Below are 26981 nucleotides of genomic sequence, written 5' to 3'. Positions count from 1 at the left end.
CATTCAGATTAGGTAGCAGAGAGAACATCTAATTTCAGGGAGGAAAAGGCAATGGAGATTGAACTCACAGTAAGAATACCTCCTCCTCATTCTCTCAATATGTAGTTCTACGTCCAAAGAATACCAGAAATGCCTATGAGTTGCTATTTATTGGAGGCATGGTATCTCTCCATCTGAATGAACGTGCTGCATTTATCTCTATCCTAGAGATGCAGTTTAAAGCTGACTTGTAAACATAGCATCCTGGTAGAGCTCGGAGGAGGCAGATAGTAAGCTCAAGCCCGTTCTATAGATTGGTAAACCGGGGTCCAGAAGAGTTACGTGGACGATGCAAGGCCAATACCTTTAGTCAACAGCTGGGCCAAGGGTAGGACTTAGCTTCCTTTCAGTCTCTAGTCCTACTTACTACTATACTTTGTGTCTCAACTGAGGCAACAAGATCAACAGGCATATTTGTCACCCTAAGGAGCATGGTAAATGTTATTTAACACCTGTGGCCTGTCCTCACATTCATCACACTGTAACGTTGACCCTTTTCCACGTAGCTCAGGAAAAACTGGCATCCAAGGTCAAGGGGAATTAAATGAAAGTGTTTGCTCCTACAAACGAACCTTATCAAAGATGCACAGATTCTGAATATGACCATCCTCTGATAAGACAAACATGCCCTTTTCCTCATTCGGCAATATGAATGAACAGAATTTCCAGTTAGTTTGTTAGTAGGTTAGTTTTGAAATGTCATCCTCTGTCACCTCATCTCTTTCCAAGTGTAAACCTAAGGACTCTAAGTAACCACTCAACACCGGAGCATTGAGATGTCTTTGCCATTTCTGCTCATCTGGGATCCAAATCCTTATACCAGAGTCATTTCCATTGCTTTGCTGCCATCCGCTGACAATAACAATGGGTGCTAGCTGGTTCAGTGCTGAGCCCGTGGATCTAACCCAGGGTGAAGGTACCATAAAATCTATCTGGGGTTTATTGACTTTCTGTAGGTGGGTGGAACCAAAGGAGAGCCAGTGATGGCTGTAAGAAGGCTCTTCAGAGGGAATTTAACATAAATGTCCAAGGATCAGGAGTCTGAACAATCTTATCTTTGTGTATCTCACATGAGCAGCAGATACATTTGTCAGAAGTTGAATGCAAAATGAATTTTGGAAAATCAAATAAAAATCATCTAAAGCACAAAAGGATCCACCTTATATAAAGTTCCTGCGCAGCAAAGATTCCTCTTGAATATGAACATATACTTCTGATCTCTCTACTTTGTATATGCACAATTTTATTTGTCAAACTTTATTAAGCAGTGTATACCAGATTCTAAACTCTAAGGGTCAATTTTTGGATGCTGGAAGAAGTGTGAGTGTCAGCGTAGCTGAAAGATAGAAGGTTTGGAAAGTTCAGAGAGACTTCAGCTAACCAGAGCTAGGCAAACATGGTGAAGTTTTGGGTGAGGTTGTCATTTTTCGTTGTTATACCGGCCCCTTGTCTGCAGTTTCACATACACAGGTCTTCATCCCAAATGGTTATTTGGAAAGATGCTCCAAAGCCTTTGCTACAAACCCAAGACTGTCATCTTTCCAGAACTGATTTTCACTTCTGAGGGTCCCCATGCACACTCCACCTTCATGTTCCTCAAAGGCAGTACTGTACCAGCAATGAGAGAGACGTAATCTCAGGTATGTCACTCATACTTGACATATACAATCAGCCCTCATTGAGGCACACTTCTCTAGGGAACAGAGTCAAGAGTAAGCCATAACAGCTGGTAACAAAACATCACATTGCATGTATGTATTTACACCTGAAGGAGTCTGTCTGAGAATTCTTTACAAACACAACAGCAAAGCCTCCCTTTGCAGAGCTGACTCAAGAGGAACTGGGAGTGCAGGTCCCCATCCTGTATTCCTGCTACACACCTCCCTAGGAGTGACTTTTTCTCAAATACCTGGTATGCCCTCTTTTAAACATTTCCTGCGGGGAATGGACAAATGTTTGGGTTTCTGAATGCAACCCACATGGAAAATAAACAGAAGGCATTAAGAGGTCAGCACAACTGAAATCAAACAGCCGCTGGACGTTCCAGAGAGGAGGAAAACAAGCTTACTGGGAGAACAAGTGCTAAGGAAATCTTCAAAGCAAGGTAATTTCCTCGTAGCTAATCAAAAGGTGGCTCTAGGCATGTGCAGTTTGGCAGCTTGACCACACAAGATGTAGTTCTATTTTCAAACAACTAACAGCAGCTTTGGTTTTGGAGACCTCTCGAATGCCTTAGGCAAGTCTTGAAACTTAAACTTTTTGACACACAAGCAGCTATTTATTCATAAAATGTGATGACCATGCTTATTTGGGAGCAGTTCCTTCTGGCTCATTCTCAAAGAAACAACAGTAGAGACTGTTGGTTTTTGTGGTTTGACCTAAAGGCAGTACGGAACTAATCGCTTCATACACCCAAGATACATAGCTTAGGTCAAGATTGAAGAGTCTTTGGAATTGATTTCTATGGACTTACTTTCGACATCTTGCTTTTGCTGTCTCCAGTTAAAAATGCCAAATTATTAATTTCATTCTGAATCACAAAATTTTGCTCTTCCCTCTTGAAGTTCTAAGTGGGGGGCGGGGGAGAAATAAAAAAGCCAACATTACAAGAATGTTTTCTGAGGTCTGTACCTTTCACAGCCATCTCTAAATCCAGGGCCCACATGTTCCTTACGTGAGATTTGCACCACAGGATGAAGACCTCTGCCACCATGCGGAAGAGCTGGTCAGAATCAGCATCGGGACTTTTGAGCCAGTTCGATCTGAAGTAAAAAGTAAATTGATATGCATATGAAATTCAGTAATGATTAAAAGAGTCACACTAAAAATTCTATCAACTTTGGGTGTGTACACTTATCCAGATAAAATTACATTCCCACCCAGAGGCAATCTTCAGAGAGACTAAATATCAGTACACTCCTTACATGCTTGTAGGCAGGTAATTGTAGATACTGCTGAAGGACCTACGATAATCATTTCCATCTTACCAAAGGATTCAAGGATTATCTTAGCAAACAGATGTCAGAGAACAACATTTCAATTTTGTCAAGGGTAGTTTTTTTTTTCTTTTCTTAAACAGATGAGATGATTAAGGTTACACTCTGTTTTGGGACAGGCCTCCTTTAATCCCTAAGGCTAGCAAGACTAGACTTGGTCACTATAACTCCTAATCTTGTCATTGACACTTGACATTGTCAAGCCTCTGAAATATGGAGCACTCTAAAACCAGTTAAGGCCTCACACCCTTTCTTCTCAAAGCCAATTTTATGAATGAAATTTGTAAGGCAATAGATTTTCCACTGCTATTTTAAGTATATAGGCAGAAACCAAACATTTCCTATGTCCTCTGAAATGGTTTAGAAATTCCCTATTTATATAATATGTAATATAAAATTTGTAATATGTAATATATATATTTTTATATATGAAATTTATATATAGTCATTTCATTTTTTTCTTTTTCTTTTTTAATTATAAACTAGCCCAGGTTAAGAATTTCACAGTGGTGGCAAGAAGGCAACATTGCAGAAGAATTCAGTCACTTCTTACAAGTTGGTGTAACCCTAAGTATCTTACATATTTGAGTTTAATTATATTTTGAAAGGGCTAGATAGTGCCGTTTTCAAATATCGGTGCAGAGTAACACAGTACAAGTTAAATTGTCTACCATCTTTCTTAGGTTAAAGAAAACTGGTTCTCATGAATGCTCTGAAAAATCCAATGTCCCTTATTAGTGCATGCAGAGTAACAGCTATCAAAAGCCAGTTCCCTAAGCCTTGGGACATCGCTCTGAATTGCCGTGGGCAGCCTACACCTTCTGCCCATTCATGGAGAGCAACAGGATAAAGAAGAAAGGTGAAGACTCATGAGGCCAAGACTGTCTTTGGACCCCTCTCTCAATTCCTTACTGCTGAGGCTGAGTTTCAGCCTCATAGACATTCTTGTCTCATCTTTCTTGGGTTCTACTTCACTTGTCTTTCCCGTACATGGCAGACATTATAGGTTGCCTACCCAATACTCATCCTCCTCTTCTTAGGAGCAAAAGCCCATTTTATTCAGGGTGGCATTGTGCCCTGCTGAAGACCACATTACCCAGCCTCCCTTGAGGGATAGCTACTATGTAACTAAGTTCTGATCAAAGACATGGAAGTGGAAACTGCTGGATGGACCTTCTGGAAAAGCTCTCTAAAAATGCCTCAGATAGCTGAGGATGCCTGTGCCTTTCCCCTGTTGCTTTCATGCTTCCTGTCTGGAATGAAAATATGATGGCTTGAACTCTAATTGGCACAGTGCATCATAAAGTAACTTCAAAGATGGAAGCCAATGTTAAGGATGGAAAGACAGAGGAGTTAGGCTCTCTAATGAGGAGCAATCATACTGGCCCTGGAAACCTTTAGATTTCTTTTATGTGTAGAGATTTAACTTCTCATTTCTCTAAGCCACTGTAATCAGGTATCCATTATTAGTAGCCAAATGCAATCCAAACTTGAGGCTTGAGATTGGTAATGCTTTCTGATTTCATTCATATGATTTTTCAGGAGTGCTTTTTCTGGATCAAACGTCAACTTTGGTCACAACTGCCAGCCATTCATTCCTCGGTGTTTAGCTTGAAATGAGCTTTGTACGTGTGCACTATGCCCTGAGTGGGAAGAGGTGAGGCGTCACATACCATCCTGCCAAGGAAAAGGACAGCCAAAGGGTGTATGGGCAGCAGGGGCTCTGCAAACAGGTGAGGTCAATATTCCCTCACAGGAGGCAGAAAAGGATTCTGATCCCTTCGCCTTCATATAGGAATGCAGTTTCAAGTGAATGAGTTTTGTTTTCAATACCCTTCTTCTTCTAGGAGGCAAATCTTCACGCTTTATTTCTAGCGAGGTCCTTCTTTCAGGTTTAGAGTGCTAGGTGTGAATGAAGAATACCTCATTACATGTTTCCCCAGGCACACAAACTCTCTACCTCTCTCAAATCAGATGAAAATGGTATTGGCAGGTGCATAGAAGATCCTGACCTCACTCCTCCTATTTGCCCTTCTCCTTTCTGCCCCCAGATGAGCCAACCGGGCTCATCTCCTGCCTGCTCCCAGTCTCCCAGAATCCAGATCTCTCTCAATATCCAGACACCTGTCCTGTTGGAAGTACCGAACTGATATATAGGTCTTTTTTTTTTTTTTTTTATGAATCATCTGCACTGTGTGCTGCCAAAAGGCAGGTGGAACATTCTAGGATGTAGGTGGGGAGAAAGATTGGTTTTAGAGGCAATGGGGGCGACAGCTGAAGCAACCCCAATGGATGAAATTACTGAGCATGTTAACAGAAAACAAGAAGAACAGAATAAAATCTTGGATGACTTCAAGAGTAAAGAGAGTGAGATTTTCACTTTCAAACTGACAAGTTATCAGGTTTTCGAAGAAAGTAAAGGCAGTTATCAAGCTTTCAAAGAAAGTAAAGCCATGCTCCTATGTCCATGGTCAGGTTGTCGGAGTTAGAGCTGAGGGCTTATCTCAACCTTATTCCTAAGCCTCCTGCAGAGGACACAGCCCAAGGCAGTCACCACACAGCATTTACTCAGATTCCCTTCTGTAGTCTGAGAGATGGTTTTTCACCCCAAGCTGCACTGTTTAAAGGTGCTCATTTTTTTGTGTTCCGAGTGTTCCTGATTGCCAGAAAGGAGGCTGAGAAGCCATTGACTCTGGTGGAGAGATCTGTTTAACCTGTGCTGACATATGTCCTGCACAAGGAGATACCCAGCTATTTTGCCCAGCTCCGACCACACTATACCCGGAGTTCTTGCTTATTCTGCATCAGCTTTGGACTGAAGATTAATGAACAGAAGCTTCTGTTCAGAACAGTGTTCCAAATGGCAAAGAAACTTGAAACATGGCCATGACTGGGCCGAAGGAAGTAGAAAGGTTTAATGTGACCAGGAAGAACAGGGAGGAGGACAGGACAAGATGGCTCTCTTCAATATTTAAAGAGGTGCCATGAGAGAGACTGGAACAGTTTTGTGAGAAAAGAAAGGGGGTATCTATTCATCTGGTTACAGGTAAGATGAAGTGACCCCTCTTCTTCCTGCCAACTCCATACTCCCATAATTCCAAGCCAGCAATTCTACTGGTGAAGAAAGTACTCAAAGAAGGTAAAGGCATACACCTAAGAAGGAAGTATTTCTAAGCTAGGCTCCAGTGGCCATAACGTTCTCTGGTGCTCTGTGAAGAACGGGCTGAAAAGCGGGGATGAATGAATTAATGATGATCTCAAAGACTCTCTGACATTGCCATTTTTAGCAACTGTCAAACACTGTGTAAGGAGAACACACTCTATCTTGAGTTTGATTGTCAACAGTGACAAATGCAATTAAAGAGCTATTCCAGGAGCAACCTTACTCTGCTTTCATTTTTGTTTTTACCTCACACTCTGACAAATTCCCTCTCTAAACTGCTAATGTCATTATACTATCGGAAATGACGAAAACGATGATCCTCAAACCAGAGTTTGTTTTGCGAGAGTAAGGTTTCCCACAGACAGTTAAGGGATTTTATTATGTATATAGTAAATGTAAAGCATTTATTTCGAAAGGCTAAATATAATTAATTATTTTAAACAATAATTTGTTTAAACAATTTGCCTTCTAAAATAAACGCTAAATGTGCATATCCAGACCTATTGCCTGCCCATGACAGAATGGCTTCCAACCCAAAAGTTAGCAATGCTCCCCCAAATAGTCCTAAGTCCTTTCAATATCTACAACAGAGTATTTTAAAATTAAACCTTTTCAAATTTACGTGTTAAGGACTTTAAATTTTAAGAGGGCGCAGTATAATAAAAATCCATTTGGTCCTTGCTCTACACTAGGACTAATAATCCTTTGTTCTTCTGCTTGCTCACAGACGTTAGCCCCCACCATGTCCTCACCGTCCTCAACATGCTGCTGAAATTCCATGGTCAATCGTTATGAATATTCTCTTCTATACACCCTCAACACCCTAACCTATTTCTCTTTGTCATACTCACACTGCAAAACCCCGACCTTGGTTACATCCAACTCTTTTCCTACTCTGGGCCTCGTTCTGGGATGAACTGGCTGGAGAAAAAGACAACCTAGTGATGGGTCTCCCTTTAAGTTCATGACCACAGATCTCAGGTGGGGCCCTTAATGCTGCCTGGCAATCACATGACACTGTTCTGACCCATCTACTCTCTCTCCCTCTCACTGGCTATCACCACACACTTTCTCTTTACTCCTCAAACCTCCAAACATCTTCACCCCATCCTCAATATCAGCTGATGATCCTGCTTCCTACTTCACTGAGAAAATGGAAGCTATCAGGAAAGGACTCCTACAGACCCCAGACATAGTGTGTGTGTGTGTGTGTGTGTGTGTGTGTGTGTGTGTGTGTGTGTGTGTGTGTGTATCTGCCAGCATCAGCACCTACACTCCCTGCCCCCCTGCTTGTTGTTGTGGATAAACCGTCTAATGCTGACCCTTGCCTGTGCAGAGAATGTTGCTTTAGAAATTATCTCTCTCACTCTTACAAGGTAAATTTCCCCTTCTCTACTAGATCATTCCCACTAATGAAGAAACAAGCTGACAAGTCTCCCGTCTTAAAAACTCTTCTTTTGACCTTACTTCTACCTCTAGTTAGCATCCTGTTTTTCTGTTCCTCTTTGTAGTAAACTTCTTTGAACAAATTTTCTGTACTTCTCTCTCCAAGTCTTTTTCTCCCATTTTCTTCCAACTTACTCCAAAGAGGCTTTACTTCATCTCTCCATTCCAACTGCTCTTGTCAAGATCACCAATGACCTTCACTCATCATTCTTCCCTCCTGGAAACGGTCTGTGAAGTTGGCACCCAGGACATACCATTCTGTTGGGTTTCCTCCTGTTTCATGGGTTGTTCCTCCTCAGGCTCTGCCATCAGTTCCTCCTCTTCTGCCTGACCTCTTGATGTTGGAGAGCACAAGGACTCAGTCCTTGGAACTCTTCTCTCCCCCACCACAATTCTTTCTCTCATCCAGTCTCATGTTCTCCAATATATTAATGACTTCCAAATTCCAATGGCGACAACAGAACTCTCTCCTGAACTCTGGACACATATATTCAACTTCCCACTCAACATTTTCATTTTTATATTGAATAGGCAACCTAAGTTTAACATATCCAAAAGTGATTTCCAGATATTCCCCTTAAAAAATGTCTCTACTCACAATCTTCCCCTACTCAACTGCTGGACGTTCCATTCTTCCATTTGCAAGAATAATCTTTGACCCTCCTTTCTCCTCTCATTCCCAATTTGGAAGTCCTAAGGGCTCTAACTTCAAAATAGACCCAGAATCTGTCATCTTCTATCAACCTTTATTGCTACAACCCTGGATCCAACCATCAAACTTTTTTTATTGTGGTAAAATACAAAATTTGCCATTAGTGACATTTAGTACATTCATAAGGTTGGGCAGCCACTATCATTATCTAGTTTCTGAACATTTTCAGGACTCCAAAAGGAAACCCAATCCCATTAAGCAGGTGCTTCCTGGTCCCCCCTCCCCCCAGGACCTGGCAACCAGTAGCTGGCTCTGTTTCTAAGGATCCCCCATCAGCTCTTGACTGGATCACTGTGAACCTCCCAACTGGTCTCCTCATCCCCCTATTTGCCTCTATGCTGTGCTCAAAAAGTGAATCTGATCACATCACAGAGTAGCTTAAAGCGTCCACCAACTCCCCTTCTCAGAATAAAAGCCAGAGTCTTCACAATGGCCTCCAAGGGCCTGCACTCTTGGCCCCATATTGCTTTTCTGACATCTCTTCCCTTCCTCCCTACTCCTCACTCTCCTCCACCCCAACATACTCCTTCCTCAGGGCTTACTCCACATGCTCCCTCTTCCTGGGAATATAACCCTTCTCAGACCTGCAGGGTTTCCCACTTCATCTCTTTGCTCAAGTATTGCTTTCTCAGTAACATTATACCTATCTATCCATCCATCCATCCATCATCTGTTTAAAATGTTTATTTATTTTGAGAACGAGCAAGAGAGAACACATCAGTGAGCGGGGGAGGAGCAGAGAGGGAGAGAGAATCCCAAGCAGGCTCCATGCTGTCAGCGCAGAGCCTGACATGGGGCTTGATCCCAGGAACTGTGAGATCATGACCTGAGCTGAAATCAAGAGGTGGATGCTTAACTGACTGAGCTACCCAAGTGCCCCAGTAACATTCTATTTAAAACTGTGACTCCACCCACCTGGGGCACTCTTAATTCTCCTTAACCTTGCTTTGTAGAATTTACTTATCTAAGTAAAGTATATCATTAAGTATGTAAGTACTTATTTTGTTTATTGTCTGTGTGCCTTACTTTCCTACCACAATGAAAGCCCTTAGGCCAGACATCTTTGTTTTGTTCACTCTTGTCTCCCAAAGCCTAGAACAGCACCTGACACACAGTAATATCTGTTGAATGAATATGTGACAGAACAGCGGAGGGGAAGAAGTGGGTTTCTTCTGCCCCAATCTGACCAATTCCTTCTTAGCTATAGTAGCATGTGAGGATGGAAGGGGTGGCCATGTCATTGACCATATGGAGTCGCTGGCCAAGGAAAGCACAATCCAGAGGTCCTACACCCGGAATTTTCTCTTGGAGGGTCTGGGGTGGGTGGGGGTAGGAGCCGTGACTCCCTCTCTCACCTGTAACACAACCCCACACCACCTTTCTACTCTGTGGACAGGCTGCCCCAGGTCTCCCACATACCTGTTGTTGTCCACGTAGCGGATGAGCATGGGGTAGAAGGCATAGAGGTCTCTGCAGAGGACTGCAAACTCATCCAGGATGAGGAGCTCCGCCTCCTGAGTGTCTCCTTTGGTGTCAGCCTTCAGCTGCTCCTCCTCCTGCACAGTCTTCACAGCCTTTTTCTTCAGCTTCTCCAGAGTTGGGATGAAGTGGCTTTTCAGCAGGTCCGGCCTGGCTTTGCTGATGATTGGCTGGGCATACACTGCGTTTGCAAACAAAAAGCCTCCCCCTCATTTCACACATTACAACAATTAATAAAAGGAAAGAGGTGATCCTGAAAGGTGAGGCTGTGACAATCCATCAACTCAAGATAGCCCCTGCCTCTTGTTCCCTTCCTTAGTGGCCCGCTTGCTCTCAGGAAGCCATAGCTGGGGAATGGAGCCACAGGACAAGGTCCCTATTCCTGTTCTGCTTGTCCAGGCCACAGGGAACCCCTGCCACCCCTGACCTTCTCAGGCATGCCTGCTGTTTGCCACACCTCTTAGCTCCTTATCATAGTCTTAGCACGTTCATGCTGGTTTGGGCTTACTAACAATATTACCAATTCCTTGAATGGAGCCTTTTCCCCCTAATAACCAGCTCTGTGCTGAGCCAAAAGTAGGCACTCAGTGCTATGCTTTCTGGTTATTTTATAGAAGAAACTCCTGTTAAAAATATATTAATCCACCCACAGTTCTCACTCTCCAATGTTTGAAAACTGCCAACTCGCTGCCTGGGGGCTCCTCTGGGTCCTGAGGAAGCTAGATAGACTAATTATCTGGTATAATGAATGGAGGGAGAGGCTGGGGTGGCCACCAGAAGTCAAAGAGCAGATACAGTAATCAGTGGAACTTGGGACTGTGATTCTGGGCCTCTTAAAGAGCAAGATAAAACTTAGGTGTTGTACCCTTTTTCTTAAATGAATATCCTCTTGGTCCAATTCATCATAACGATCAGAGTCAGAGTAATTATAAAAGAAATGAGTGAAATAAAATTAGTAAGAGTCAAGAACCAATGCCAATGTGCATGGTGTATGTTTTGTGTATTTCAAGGTTTCTTTAGCTTAGGGCATTTCAATCGGAAATAACCTACATTCTGGCACTTTTTCTTTTAAATCTGCCTTATTTTTCACTTTCACAAAAATGACCATTGCAGAAAAAGGAGACAAAAGCAGCTTTTGCTGAGATGCATCAACCGAGAAGTCGAAACTCAGCGCTTTGAGAGCCATTCACATTCTATACCTTGCCCTACCCGGAGGGTTACTTCTGCTTTGGACCCATAATCAGAATGGCTATTCCAGATGTGGGTGAGATGGGGTTACAACTTAAAATCACTTTTTTTTTGGTGCCAGCAATTAAGTGGCCTGAGATATGGATACCCCTGTGGAGTAACAAGTCAAGTTCAACTGCCACCAGCACACCTTGTGCTGTGACATCTTTCCTCTCTGCACCTCTAGGGAGCTGAAGGAGCCTGTCCTTCCGCCTGCTTCTGTCCCCGAATCCCTCTTGAATTACAAATTAGAGCTTCTCAACAAATTGCCTTGGGGTTGGCAATGTTCTTGGGCTAATGGGTCAGAAAGGAACCTCAACTTTATTTACTTCTATTGTTCACAGAACCCTGCACCATCTAGTAGCTATGGGCACCTATAATATTGATAATTCCAGTCTCGGTTCATTTCAGAGACAGGAAGGGGGTAGGAACTTTTCTTCCTTGGTCTCGTAGAGGAATACCTTCTCATTTGCCTGGGAAGATAAATATCTAAGGTTGGGTTAATAGCTCCCTTTGGCCCAGTCACCGTGTCTCCTGATCCAGGGGATGGCATGGGTGAAAATGCCACCATGGAGCTGTCTACACTGTAGGTTGATGAAAGGCAATGGCTTCCCCTTGGCTTCTGTTTCCTCAGACTTTGCTTTGACAAGAGGACACTAAATATTCACGGTTTCCTGACTGTGAGAAGTATGGTTATTCATTTTCCAAGCCTTTCCTTTTTTTTTTTTTTTTGAGCTTGCTTTAGGAACAGCTAACAAAATTCATTAAGAGCCTATTGCATGCAAGCAGTTCTAGGGGGACACAGATATAATAAACAAAAATCCCAAAGTGATGCTGCTGTGAAGCTAAATTAGAGAGTGTCTTAGAAAGCATAACGTGAAATACAAATGCTAGCAATCTGAGTACAGCTCAGATGGGAGTGAGTTTTCTACATGTACAAAACACACAGGATCACTTACCAGGAAAATATCCACAATTATTACTGTAAGAGCAAACGGGAGTCTTAAGTACCAAAAGCAAATAAAGCAATGAATATCTGAGTCAGGCAGAGTGTATCGAGAAGGGCTTCCTGGAGATTCGAGGGACTTGGCTTAGGTGAGGAGTGGGCAAGAGGCATTTGCTCTAGGAAGCTCTCCAGGGGAAAACCTTTTTACTGTTAAATAACTAAGATGGGGAGGGAGACTAGTTTAAAGATGGACTAAAATGAAAAGAAAACACAGGCACCCTGGCCTTGTGCTGGGGAAAAGAGGCATTTGTGGTACCTGCGATGCGCTTCATCCAGGATGCCTCGTCGATGCCCAGGTTGTTGTTGATGATTTTCAGAATGTTTCCCAGGATGACGCTGAGGTGTTCAGAGGTGACCTTGGTGCACCAGGGCCCCGTGCTGGGGGGCAGGTGCTCTGGCCCCCGCTCCCACCAGTAGGACAGGTAGTTGCACAGCATGGGCAAGATCACCTCGATGACGTGGGGCATCTCCGTGTACCGGGCCCCTGACTCGGCCAGGTCGCTGATTTCCTTCATCAGGCCTTCCAGCTGAGGGATGTCAGGACACATCTCTTCCACTGTGTCTGGCATCCCCAGAACTGACCAAGAGGGTACAGGAAGAATACAGGGACAGTAATTCAAAAGCACAAATAATGTAAACTTCCCTGTCTTTCCCGCCCTTCCTTTGGTCTTGAGACATTAAGTTTCCACCCTCAAGCTCCAGATGAGTGAGCATTGGATATGGGGGAGTTTCTGTCCTCCAGGTGTTTGTGTAAAGATGGCGGCTTCCAGAGGCTGGATTATCTTCCCAGATACCATACTCAGCATAGAACACTTCAACTTAATGCCAAAGGAGCATCACAGAGACAGCTGAGGGACATTTCCCAAGACTTCTCTGAGATAAAGCCAGTCTCTTGACTTCTCCCTCTCTGCCCTACTGCATGCATAGCACACAAGACAATACTAGAAGGAGAAAAGCAACTAATCTGTGTTTAGTTGAAAACATGTAGAGTTCAGTCATCTGGATCTCTGTACTGGTTAGAAAAGGAAAAGAAACCCCTCTCATCAAATATTCCTTCAGCTGGACCAGAGACAACATTACCTTCCATAGGTTGAAATTTGGTGGTGGGGGGGATTGTATTTGAATTAATTTCTGCATTTCCAACAGAAGTTATTGATGACCTGTGCCAAGACTTCCTGTCATGCTTAAACCTTTTTGTTTCTGAAGGCTTCTATGTGAGGAAGAGTGTTAAGCCCCACCTTTTCCTCACACTTAAGACTGAGGTCACTTCACTGAATGCGGACAGACAGGCTGATGCGGCAACAGATGGAGTTCAATGTGAAATTGAGGAAGGCTGTCAGATACAAGAATCAAAAACAGAAGCAGCCAGGGGATATCCATCCTGTTCTACAGGGCAGACGAGGAGAGACTGGAAGCATCCTGAGGTTCTTAAAGGGTGAGAAGATTAGCAGGGACTCTGAAAGCAGTGCAAGCCCACAGCTCTGTCTCCTCCCCTGCCCCCCATCTGCCTACTTCACCTGGACCCAGGACACACATCCTATGCAGACTCCACCCACAAGCCAAACTTCTCACACTGTGGCCAAAGCATCAGGCACCACAGGGGTGAGGGAATCTGAGAAGCCACAGGAAAACGGGGAGCAATTTTCTGGAACATCAGTCCCACTAAATGACTCGAGGAAATTATTTTTGATGCTTGGAGAAAAATGCGACGTTCTCATGAATTTCAAAGGACAAAGTGGAAGACTTCAAATAAAGTCTTTTGTGAATTGAGTTATGCCTGCAGGCCCTTTGCCATTGCGGTTACCGCTGGCTGGAAGTCTCCCTTCTCTATCATTTAGGTACATAGGAACTGAAGGGTTAATGACTAAGAGAGGTCAGACAAATTCTGTGGCCTTTAGAAATACTGGTCAGTTGAAAGGAACCATTTTGATTTCTCCCTTGATTGCACTTTCTGGAGCAGAGATATAGGACAGTGCTGGCCATCGTTGGAGACACTAAATCTGCAGCGGAGACAAGTGAGTCTATTGGATGGCATGGACTGTTGCAAAGCAAATGATACGCAGGAGCCTCCCTGCTATGGAAGAGGCCCCATGAGTTCCTAACACTCTTTGCCTAGTGACGACTTTTTGCTGCCATCACTGTGGCTAAAGATCTCTCTTCCTTGAAAGTCCTAAGTGGACCAATGTCCTTTAAAATCCAGATAATTCTGGGCCCCTGGGTGGCTCAGTGGTTAAGCCTCTGACTCTTGATTTCGGCTCAGGTCATGATCCCGTAGTTCCTGGGATGGAGCCTGGGGTCGGGCTGTGTGCTGACAGTGCAGAGCTGGCTTGGGATCCTCTCTCTGCCTCTCTCTCCCCCACTTGTACTTGCCTGCTCGCTCTCTCAAAATAAATAAATAAATAATTAAAAGAATTAAAAAAAATCCAGACACTTCAAAAGGATTAGTAGCATGAGAGCCAGAGAATGTGACACTCCTGTGATTTGCAAGGGAAGGGAATTATAAGGGTCAGACATGGCTTACTGCCAGTGTTGGTCATGTGCAGAGAAGTCTAGTCTGTGGACACTGCAGCAGAACAGCCACCAGGGGTGACATCAACATGGGGGTCTGGAGGAGCCTCACAAAGTAATTTTACATATACAAGAAGTTAGCGACCGGGAAGTCAAGCTTTTTATCTTGAAACTCTGCACGTCAAACAGTGCCAACTGCCGCAGATGCAAGTGAAGTTTACAACTATTGCCCGTAACATTATAATTAAGCCAGCTCAGGTGTTTGTGTTTAAATGTCACACAGACAATACATCACCATGGACACTTTCTTCCCCTACCTAAGAAAAGAGTTGCTTGAGGGTGCTGCACTGGCATCATTATAATGACCTTTAAAAGTTATTTATATGTAATTGGCCCTTGAGTGAAAGAAACATTTGTGATTCAGATGGTGTTTTATACTCCTAATGCCACATAACAAACCCAAAGAATGAATGCTGCTGAAAAACAGCCTCGGCTCGGTCCTATTAGAATCAGACACAAGGGGTGCCTGGGTGGCTCAGTTGGCCAAGTGTCCGACTGACTCTTGGTTTTGGCTCATGTCATGACCTCACGGTTTGTGAGTTCAAGCCCACATTGGGTTCCGTGCCGACAGTCTGGAGCATGCTTGGGATTCTCGGTCTTCCTCTCTCTCTGCCCCTCCCCAACCCACACTGTCTTTGTCTCTCTCAAAATGAATAAATAAACTTAAGAAAAAAAGAATCAGGCACGAGACTGTTGGAGTTATCATTAGAACATACTTCCCTTTCATCTCTAGATCAGTGGTTCTCAAAGTGGGGTTGTCCCACCAGCAGCATCTGGAAACTTGTCAGTCCGATCTCCTGAGTTAGAAACTTTAGGGGTAGCATCCAGCAATCTTTGTTTTACTAAGCATTCTGAGTTAGCTTCTCAAGTCAGATTTTCTCCACCAGGCAGCTCTTTCATAAGGCGGCATGGGAGAGCACCACCTCTTTGTGTAAACAGACAGCTCACATGGGACCTGGGCCACCGCTCTCTCTGGATGACTGCTCCAATAAGGGCATGGAAGTAAACTGGCTGGTGACTAGGGTATCTTGTTTGATAATCTGATTAACAGACCACTGCCGCCCACAACCAAAGGTTTATCTAATTTTGAATACCTAGAAGATACTAGTATTCACCTTTTCTAGGCCTATCTTAATTTCTGGATGAATCAGAAAATGCTCCAGGGTCTTACAGAAGAGTTACTAACATGAGGAAGTGCTGGCAAAACACCAACTGTCCATTAATAAAGATGTCCCATTGACTGAAGCCTTGATAAATCAGCTCATATTTCTAAACCAAAGGCTCACATGGTTTGTCACCCTATACATTCCTCCCCCACCTTGGTCCCTTGGGGCCACTCACTTTGTATAATGAATGAAGTCTACTTTCTTAGGGTCCATTAAGCCATCAGTCATTCTTTCGCTCCAGGCTAACCTGATTATCCCAGAATACATATTCATGTATGCTCTACTTTTCAAGAGCCGCACTGGTCGGCATTCCCTCTGTTGATTAACTGAATGATGGAAAACATGGACTCAGGGGACTGGGACACATCCCACAGTGTGTCACTGATGGATGAAAAACTGTGTCATCTCTAATCACACCCTTCTCTTTTTCTCCCTGTGGAGTATGCAATGATTTATATTTATTTTTTATTTATGGATATGTCTTACTAAATAAAGGTCAAGTATATAAAATAAGAAGGAACAGGTTTCTAATTGCCCTTGAGAAGAACAACGGGACAGAGTCATTCCCTTGCTTACCAGAGCCCATTCAGGGTTTCCCCCATCTTTGTCAAGTTCTGATTTTACCCCCTACTGTACGTCTATGAGCTGAAGAGCGGAGTAGGCCTATTTCCCGAGGCATAGCTCTACACCCTGGTCAAACAGAGACACAGGATTTCCTGAATCACAGTTGGAGCAGATCAAACACCTAGCACTCTCATGAGTGGGCCCATATCCCTTTGGAGCCGGGGAGGAACACTTTACCTGGCACCTGCCTACAGAGGTCACAGCTCTTTCTCAACATTACCAGAGCCTGCTTAGTGGTTCAGCTCCCATGTTAGCTGCAAGATGTGACTCATTTGGCATCAGCAGAGGGTGGAGAAAAACAAGGTTAGAGATCTATTTTTGCTAGTCTTAGAAAGGGGAAAAAGGGTAAGGTGAGGCTGAGAGCGTTGGGAAATTAGAGATTTCACATGAGACTTTGGCAAGCTGAAGCATCTGGGCAAGGTTTTCTCTTGACTCAATCTGGGAACACTCCTCTCCCCTGTATTCTAGCTCAGGACCAGAACTTTATTAAGTGGCCTTGTCTAAACTGGCCTGGTCGTCATTTCTGGTGACGATGTGCTTCTTTTATCTGAAGTATCAAGAAGCAAGTGGGAATAAAGCCACTGTGGCTTAGTACTCTGTATTCTTACATGCAGAGAGCGACAAAGAAGTGTAACATGAATGCTTACTCTCCAAACTCTCTTCCTCGGGATCTCATATCAGTTTGAAAAGGGGGCTTGACTATGATGAATTGCTATACAGTCTAGTCATCTACTGATACTGTAAATCAATATTTTAAGAAAATATTGGTTCTTAATAGGATAGGCTCTGGTCTGAAATGGCTATGTTTTTTTCTTCAGCAATATTGATTAGGACCATACGTGTGGTAATTTTTGCTTCATGTTACATCAAATTATCATAGTTCTTTCTAGTTGTAGTCCAAGTTTCATTCAAGCTCCCTTGTTTGAAGTTCCTTTGTTCTATTCCACTGACTTCTAGTAGGATCACAGTTCGTCCATATATGAGGACTCTCGCTCCTAACTCCCCAGCAGCAGGTGTATAACCTGCCTTGGATTCCAGTTTCAGGGTGTTTTAGAATACGGGGGGTGGGGGGTGAGGAACTTTTTCTGTAAACGGCCGGATAGTAAATATCTGCAAGCCAGACAGTTTTTTCCACTATGAGTTAACTCTGCGCCTATGGTTGAACTGAAACAGAATGTGCCACTCAAAAATATGCCTCTTTGGCATAAGGATTATTTGGGCTGATTTTTTTTAAAGAATCTACAAACACAGGAAGAAGCTCTGAAAATAGAGAAGTTATCCTTGTGTAAGAGGAATCTAAATTTTATAAAGGAAATTTACATTAGAATGGGGGCGTGTACCAGGAAGTGAGCTATTTACCAGAGATCACCTTTTCATCTGAGAGACTCAACTACAGGGCAGGGCACACGTTTACCAAATGTTTCTACTTTTTCCCTTTCTATGAATTGCCTTCCTCCTTTTGAACTCCCAGAGCCCTATCCCTTTCCTTAGCTCTGAATGGTGTATCTATAAGCCTCAATTGTTTGGCTGCATTTGGAGTCTCATATCTTTGTGGGGCTCCTGTAAGTACTCGTATGTATATAATTAAATTTTTTTCTCTTGTTAATCTCTGTTTTATGGGTGGGGAGGTCTCAGCCAAGAACAATTAACAGTAGAGAGAAAATGGGGTGCCTGGGTGGTTTAGTTGCTTGAGCATTCGACTTGGGCTCAGGTCGTGATCTCACAGTTTGTGGGTTCAAGCCCTGTGTCAGGCTCTGTGCTGACAGCTCAGGGCCTGGAGCCTGCTTCAGATTCTGTGTGTCCCTCTCTCTCTGCCCCTCCACCACTCATGCTCTGTCTCACTCACAAATAAACATTAAAAAATTTTTTTTAATAAAGAATAGAGGGGCACCTGGGTGGCTGGGTCGGTTGAGCATGCAACTTCGGCTCAGATCATGATCTCACTGCTCATGAGTTTGACCACCACATGCGGTTTTGTGCTGACAGCTCAGAACCTGTGTTTCCCTTTCACTCTGCCCACCCCCTCTCGTGTTCTGTCTCTCTCAAAAATAAACATTAAAAAAAAAAGAGTAGAGAAAAAATTATTTTCCTCTCCCCCATATGGTGCTAAAGTGGCCATAGACAGTATGTAAATGAGTAGGTGTGAGCATGTTCCATTAAAACACTATTTACAAAAATAGGCAGCAGGGCCAGATTAGGCCCATAGCCATAGTTTGCCTACTGCTGTTCTAGAACTTAGTGTGTCAGTATTCCCGTTAACTTCCTTTCTTGTACAATCTCAATCCCCTCTGGTGTTTTTCTATGATTTTCTATGATGATAGATAGCATGGGGTCATCCTCTTTAGAAACACAGCCTCTCCCTGTACTTGGAAAGTATAATTAGGTTACTAGTGCACATATGCTTCTTCTGATGAGGATCTGGAGAGGAACCGTAATAAGCGGTCATATCCCCAGGTGCAGAAGGGCACTTGAGACCCAGGGTAGACTAGAAAGCCTAAGGTTTTAGGATGGAAGGGATTTAGAATCCAACCACATCGTATGGAAGAGGAAGCCAAAGTCCAGCGTACTTTGTTATATGTACTTGCCCAAGCCCATTTTTCTAGTAAGATGGAGACATGCCACATGTCTTTGACCTCCCCTCTCCTCTCAGACCACATAAACCCAAAGTTCTACAAGGCTGCTGTTCCCTGCCTGGGTGGCCTTCCTTCTTGGATGCTCTCCTCTCAATATATGGATTGATGACCCCTGAGGGAAGATACTTACTAGACCTCTCTCTGGGGGTTTTGGTGTTGAAGACTGAGAGTGGATTGTAGCGGTTAAGAGTGGGCTCCAAGAATGCCACTGGTATGGCAGCTGCCAGTGAGGCCAGACATTCTCCAAGGGCAGGACGTTGCCTGGAAACAAAGAAGTCCATTTAGAAGTGGTACCACCATATGCTGGCCCCATGCATTGTGGGCCAGGCCCCTTTCCCAAGATGTCTCATAGATTACTCTACTGGGCATCCTTGGGTCCTGGGGTCAGCAAGATTACACACACTTTTCTCTCCCCCATGTTTCTCTGGACACTGATCAATGGCGTGGTCTCACCACCTGGAAACTGGTTCTTAAGTGGCTGAGGCAATATAATAACACACTATATAGCTTTGTTCTTCTCTCCCAGCATTTCTGAGGCCAAGTTTTGCAGGCATCCAAGCTGAATTTGATCGTCTCTTTGTACTCAGAATGTTTTGAAATCATCTGTGTAAGTTCTCTGTGTCTATTCCCTGCTTTGGATGGAGCCAGTGTCCAGCAGAAGGAACAGTAGATAATGGGCCAAAAGCAACAATAAGACACAAAAGAAAAGACCTGCCTTGCAAGAGAAATGTCAGATCCTAAAGCTCATTGCTTGATTTAGAGGAGAGACCTCTAATACCTGTTCCTTCTCACAAATACTCTATACAAATATGTGAGGGTCCACCATGTATAAAGCTCTGGGTCTCAAGTCTTTCTGTGAAAAAAGCACCCAAACAAAAAATGCTTAGGATTCCTTGTTCAGATTTCTAGTTCTCCAACTGAAAGAACTTGCCCTTGCTTGCCTGCTAACCAAGTCTGCAAGCCTAAGTGATGAGAACTAGCCACTGGCTGGTCAAAGCAGGGCTGGTACTGAGATAGTGCTTCCCTTTTCCAGGCCTGGGCTTAGCCTTGGAGTTGTCCTGGCTAGCCTTGCAGGTCCTGCTAGTGAGACAATACAGTTACAGTGCTGTCTTGAAGGGTCCTGTATGGGCACAGACACCTGTTGCTTTCTAATGAATGAGAGACCAGGACCATCTGTTTTTTAGTCGTATCTTCTGTCAATTACTGGCATTGGATGACAGTCAGACTACAAACCTGTTACGTGAGTTACACATGTGATGTCAGTTCCCAAATAAGGAGAAAATTTGAAATATTTCTTCAAACAAAGTAATACTATGAGTCCTTTGTTAGACCATGACACAGATAATTAGTGGGAGATGCAGACAATAGGTCTATAATTAAGGATTGGATGGGGCTTACAGTGCTCCAACATATCTTGTTTGCCTTCCTTTGCATCTGACCAAAGTGAGCGCTGATGCTGTGTATATGAAGCCCACTAGCAGAATCCCTGGGAGCTGAAGTTATCCATCTGTATCTTGGGAGAGGTTCTAGAACCATCATGGGGAAAACTGTCAGCGAGAGAGGGTGCACTTGGAGTCAGGGGCAAATGCTAACCCCGCACTATTGCAGTTCTGTGGAAACAGAAAGGCATTCAGCTCAGGGTTCCCTTCAGCTCCCCAACAAAACCAGAATAGAAGGCCATGTTAATTGCCCTTGACTGTGATAACAGCCGACAATTCCAACAGCACGAAGAAGCCAGAATGTCAAAAGTGTAGGCTCTCTGGATGAGTACAACAAGCATTTACTATGGGGTGGGGGATGGTTAGGGAAACCACTGCTTACTGAGGAGTAAGCCACATAGTTTGAACCTTAACCTTTGTCTTCCAGATAGTGAAAGTCCTTCTCCTTAGAACCTAAAGCAATGTGATAAAATAACATATATTTATGGTCTGATTATTAGAATTAGGACCAACTAATTAAAGCAGAGAAAGAGACTCACTTGAATTGGATTATTGGATTAAAAATGTGATCTTAATTGTTCATAAAAAAATAACTTGTCATGGCTATCTGGGGTACAGTCAGAGTCTGCAAGGGGCAAGCCTGAGGGGCCAAGAACTGCCTAGATGCAATGGGGAACCTGTTGGACTGGAGGGAGAAGGGAAGAGAGAGAGAGGAGGGGGAGGGTGGGTGAGTGAAGGGGAGAAAGCAGTCTTGGAACCCACCCTCCAACTTCCATCAAGTTACCAAACTTAGGGAAAAAAGTCATCCTTTGATTAACTTAAAAGACAATATATGTGGTTTTAATCCTTGTCTTCTACCTTCTTCTTAAGCTCAGCTTTTAGGGGATTACCTGACAGCTTGCTTATTAGCTCCGAAGTGTTTGAGCAGGTAACTTTAAAGTCAGCCTCCCGCAAGCAAGAATGTCCTCAGTCAGGCAATCACTTTAGGTGATGGCACAGCCTTATCCTTTTGCTGGAGGTCCGACTGTGAAATGCCCCCCATCCAGGGCCGCTCTGCAGACAGAACAGCAGCCCTCAGACAGAACAGGTCCTCTGTGTCCTGTGTCTGGAGCTTCCAGGCTCCAGTGGGAGGCCACAACCCTGCTGGAAGGGGAGGGAGTGAGAACTGGGCTTCTCTGTGGGGCGCTTCGCTTCACTTCTGAGCAAGCCTCAGGCCAGTCCTCTTCCCTCAGCCTGCACTCCCTCTCACTACCACTTCTTCCCCCATTATTTCTCTTCTTTGCTGAGCTCAAGATGGTGGACAGGCCCAAGAAGAAGGGCATCATTTTACCTTCAGGCTTCAATGACCAGCACCCTGAGTGATAACTGAGGGGAGCGAGGGCCTGGGTATATCAACTATGAGGATACGCAAGTGGTGGCCGTTCTTTTCAATTAAAAGCCTCACTGTTTCTACCAACCACAGCGGCCACTGAGGAGAAATACTCAGTTTCCTCAGTCTTGCCTTTCGAGGAGGAGGAGGAGGAAATAAGGTGACAAACCATGAAGGTGAAAGAAACACCACAGGGAGAGCGGTGATGAAAGAAAATCTGGGCGAGCATCAGGATGACAAGGGGTAAAGTCGAATCTGAGCACAAAGTCTACTTGGCCCAGCAAGATGAACCTCGGAAAACAGCTGGTCTTCAGCTGCCCTGGTGATAACTTGACCCATCATTCTTCTCTTTTCTCTTTCTCTCATCAAAAAAGTCCTGATCTCACAAAAGTAGATTTCTAGAAAGTTAGCCTGTTGGCAAAGGAACCCTTGGGGCAAAAGACAGTTTTCCAGTGTTGTGCTGCCTCGGGGACATGCGTTCCCTGTGTTCTCTGATATTAATTACTGACAAGCCTGAGCCTCAACAAGGCTCACAACAGGGCATTTTCTAGTCTAGGGCACACAGTGATGCTAATTAGCCATTCAGCTAACAGGGAGGATAAACACCAGGTCTCCTGGGTCAGCTGTTAAAAGTTCTGTAAACTTAAAGTCCAGAAGTTGGCCAATTAATGCTGCAGGCTTTGAAATAACAGAGTGAATGACCTTGGCCCCCAGACTCCTAGAGGGACTGAGCAAAGTCCCGCTGTTATAATGCTTCTCTAGTCATTAGTGCCCTCCCCCCCCCCCCAGGGGGAAGGGTGGGTATGGACCAAGCAGAGCAAGAGCTATGGAAGCATCTACAGAGCAACCAAAGGGCCTACTTGAAGAATTTGTTCACTGGATATGGAACCTTCTTTCTCTTTCCCCTTCAGTTCTTACTGCCCAGTATTTTTCATATAGAACTTGGTCAATGGTCTCAGATTAAACAGAGTGCAATTTGTATTTCAATGTTTGTTACTTTCTAATTTGTTAAGTTGCAGGCTCTCCTCGTCAGTCTCTTGATTTTATTTTCCATGGGTCCAGATCTTGCCTCTCAAATGTCTATTGTTAGGGATCCAGGCAGAGCCAAAGTTATCACGGTAATAAGAATTATGCCTTGCACATATCTGGAGCTTTACAGTTTAGAAAGTTCCTTCGTGTATGTTCCCAAGGGTGCTAAGGAGAGGAAATGATATGTAGCAGAGGACAGAACATGGAGGCAGGCCACGGTTCTAGAACAGCAATACTAGTCTCCTCAGAGGTTTAGGGAAGGTGTGCAGTGTTTGCTCAGAACCAAATGGTCAAATGGGGAAGGGCAGGAAGGAAAAAATCTCTCTCAAGTGTGAAGGGAAAAAACACAGTTTTCATTTGAAATAAAATGGAGATGCAATGCTTAAATTGATTTCCAAGTTTCCTTTCTTGACCAACCCCCCTCCAATGTTCTGTGATTAGTCAAAGTATCTCCACATCAAAGAAGGCAAATATTCTCCACAGTTAAAAGCAGAAGAGCGTTGGCCCTTTGCTGAAAATTTGTTGAAGATGGCTTGTCAGTGACCTCATATTGTCTCAATTAGAAACTATTCGAAAAGAAAGGTCTCTATTGTGTTTCAATGCCTTTTTCCTCTTTACAATCAAACTATCACTGAGGTGCCTAGAATCTTCCATCCACAATGTACACTCAAGCTATAGCTGGAAACCAAATATTTAATGGTTACCTTGCAACCCTGCCACGTTCATTAGCCAAGGAAACTTCAGCAAAAGGTGGCAGAGAAATGGGAAAAAATCTGAATCCATGCTGAGATTAGAAAATGTGTGATTAACATCAAGTCACAAAGTAGGGACCAAATCAGGTGAGGACTCTGAAACTGAAACATACTTTCTGGACTAACAACAGAGTATAGAAGTCTCTGGAAGTAAATACGGGGATTCTGAGGAGTCCAGAATATGAACTTGTGCTTGAAACAATTAGGATTAAGGGGGTGAGCAAGCCCTGGGACACCTGCTGGGTGTGTTGGGCCAGGTTCATACTGCAGAGTGACGCAGGGCAGAGTAGGAAAGAAGTGTGTACATGCCACTTGCCATTCCTGTGACCTGGGCTCCTAGCCTGGAAAAGCCACTGGCGGGGAAGTAGAGTGGAAGAGTGAGAAGTAACGTGTTCTGTAGCTGCTGACCCAAGTCTGCTACTGTACATAGTAGGTGTTCTACATTAAATGACTACCTAAAAGTCCTACGTCTACAGGATGCACTAAAAATTTTACCTGTGACCTCTTACCTGGGGCTCTTACTTACTTTTGTTGGAGGGAGACACCAAAGGCTAGGGGTGGATGCACTCTAGAGCTAAAGGCACTGGGGGTAGGGTGAGAAAGAGCCCTGAACCTGTTTGTCAGATTTGAAGCTGTATGAGGTTTCTTCCCCATTCACTCCTCGACTTCATGTGAAACGAAGCAAATGAACAGAGTCAGGAATGTGGAGAAAGTTTGAGAAATTATCTTACAAACACAAAACAGCAAAGAGCAACCAGCTCAAAGTTACTTGGGAGAAAATGAGAAGGAAAAAGCCAATAAATACACACGATCTCTTCCTGAATAACACCTAGGAAAAACCTCCCTGTGATTACATAATAAAGTGAAAAATTTGTAAGTAATGCAAGACCCACTTGTGAGGCATATTAAGTTCTGAGGAAAAGCAGAGGGGACTGATCTAGAATAAACACATCCTGGAACATATTAGAGGAACTTAATGAGCTTCGAGGCTCCAGAAAGAATCCAGTGAACAGTCAGCTTCTCCTCTCCCATTTGCAGTCATGTGTAAGTCAATAAATCACCCGGTTCAGGGAACATGGTCAGAACACAAAGAAGCAAAGTCTACCTACTTCTGAGGGGAAAAAAAATTACGACTCAGGGATTTTATACCATGAAAACTGTTCACAAAGTCAAAGGGTAGTATTCTAAAATATGCGAGGATTCAAGACTATCTAACAGCTCTTACAGAAATAAGTACTTAACGATAAAACTGGCCAAGAGACAAAAACCCAAAATAAAAATTTAGGAATGGGAAAGTCATGGTTCAAAAGGATTGGCTGTTCAATGAATCATTTAAATACAAACTAAGGTAAACAACTCAGGGAATATTTGTCCTAGAATAGCATGTAAATGTGTGAAATTATACAGCAAAATAGGCAGAAAGGATGGGAAGGTAGGCAGGGATGTGAGTGTACTAAATTTGCCTACCTTTTTAAGGTAAAAAGTTAATGATTATTTTATCTAAATGATAAATCTAAAAATAGGAGTTGGGAATTCAGTTTTTAGTTTCATCCAATGGGACAAAGTTGGGAAGTATGGATATCACGATCTCACATACGTAAGAATGTACATGTGTAGAAAATATCTAGAATGACAAACACCAAACTGTTAATAGTGCTTTCCTCTGGGAATTGGATCCGTGTGTGTGTGTGTGTGTGTGCACACGCGCATGTACGTGTGTGTGTGTGTGTGTGTGTGTGTGTGTATTGGGGAAGGTGGTCTGGAGTAAGAAAAACAGTAGACTTTTACCTTTATATACTCAGTACTGTTAGATTTTTTTTTTTAACAAGTATGTCTTACTTTCACAATATAAGAAAGTAAATAACAGTCATTCGTAGTGATGGCATCACAACTCTAGGATTTTAAATGTTCAATTCCTCAGCTGCTCTGCTAACCGAGAGGAAGGGGGTCTGCTTTCATCTAGGGTCTTCCTCTAGAAATGGCTTCTACTAACATGGAGTATAAAAGTCCGGCACCGATATTCACAATGCTGGAGGCAGCAGATATGCAGTAAGACTGTAACAGATCAAGTATAAAACATCATGAAAAGCAGCCTTTTTCTGGCCTGACATTTCAGAGCTGACTTTTTGCAAGAGAATAATGCATTAGCTTTTCAAAAAGGTGTACCAAGAAACATGAATGCAGACAGATGTATGTACGCACACACATATCATTGGAGAGAGTAAGAAAAAGTATTGAGAAAATATTTACAAATCCTCAACAGAAGAAAGAATTAAGGATACCTTCCTTAAGGTGAAATTCAGTATTAAGTGGAAAGTATTTTTTTATTCTCTTGTTGATGAGATATAAAATCTAGTTAAAACTTTTGTCTTCCCAGGTCCTATTCCTAACTAACAAAACTATGCATGTCTTCTCTAAATCCATAAGGAAAGCTAAGTAACTGGGGATGAAAATCATAATGAAAATAAGTGGTCGTTAGTTCTTCAATTAATTTCTTGAACTCTGGGCTCTATTTGAAAGCTGTGATTCTTGGGGCACCTGGGTGGCTTGGTCGGTTGAGCGTCCAACTACGGCTCAGGTCATGATCTCACGGTTTGTGGGTTTAAGCCCCACGTCGAGCTCTGTGATGAAACCTCCGAGCCTGCTTCAGATTCTGTGTCTTCCTGTCTCTCTCTCTCTCTCTCTCTGCTCCACCCCTCCCCCCACTCATGCTCTGTCTCTCAAGAATGAATAAACATTAAAAAAAATTAAAAAAAAGAGAAAGCTGTGATTATGAAGATAGACATTTCTTCAACATTTTTTTTTTGTCACTAGTGCATGATGTGACAGAGCATGTTTGAAAGGAAAAAAAGTCTTCTAAGGATAAGACTAAGTCGAGAGTTTGGTTAATACTGTGTTGATCCTTCTAATCCCCGTGGATTGAAACGGAACAACACAACACGGAGCATTTAATGCTAAAAACCAGGGGGTCACCAAAGGCCTCCACTGCTCTGGGCATATTTGGGCAAGCAAAGCTGGAACCCCAGCATCTCTGCAGATCAGCTTGTTCAAGATTTCTGAATAGCATTTCTGCTACCAAAATGTGCCCTTGTTTAAAAGTATAGCTAATCTGGCAGCTGTGAACAGTAAAGGTCCACGGTTGTATCACAGAGAAACTCATTCAACACGAAAGTAACAGCCTCCTGTCCCTTGAGCTTTTCTGCAAGCTTTAACCACAGGAACTCTGGAAGCTATTTGGAAGCTGTGATTATGAAGAAAGAGACATTTCTTCAATGTTTTTTGGTCACTAGCACATGATTTAGCTTGGCTATATAGTATTGTGTCTCCAGTCAC

General features: G+C 43.4%; 1 protein-coding gene across 1 annotated transcript in view; it reads right to left on the bottom strand.

Annotated features, from left to right (window-relative positions):
• Window positions 1–26981, bottom strand: part of RYR3 (ryanodine receptor 3) — a 525783-nt gene that overhangs the window by 57893 nt on the left and 440909 nt on the right. Inside the window, exons 65-69 of the mRNA XM_053224214.1 lie at window positions 19190–19320; window positions 12325–12645; window positions 9776–10016; window positions 2714–2801; window positions 2513–2605 (exon numbers count right to left, since the gene is read on the bottom strand). Coding sequence (XP_053080189.1) covers window positions 2513–2605; window positions 2714–2801; window positions 9776–10016; window positions 12325–12645; window positions 19190–19320 — 874 coding nt within the window. The remainder of the gene's footprint in view (window positions 1–2512; window positions 2606–2713; window positions 2802–9775; window positions 10017–12324; window positions 12646–19189; window positions 19321–26981) is intronic.

Source organism: Acinonyx jubatus, chromosome B3, assembly GCF_027475565.1.
Source record: "Acinonyx jubatus isolate Ajub_Pintada_27869175 chromosome B3, VMU_Ajub_asm_v1.0, whole genome shotgun sequence".
Taxonomy (NCBI): Eukaryota; Metazoa; Chordata; class Mammalia; order Carnivora; family Felidae; genus Acinonyx; species Acinonyx jubatus.
This window is presented reverse-complemented; position numbering and strand designations above follow the sequence as displayed.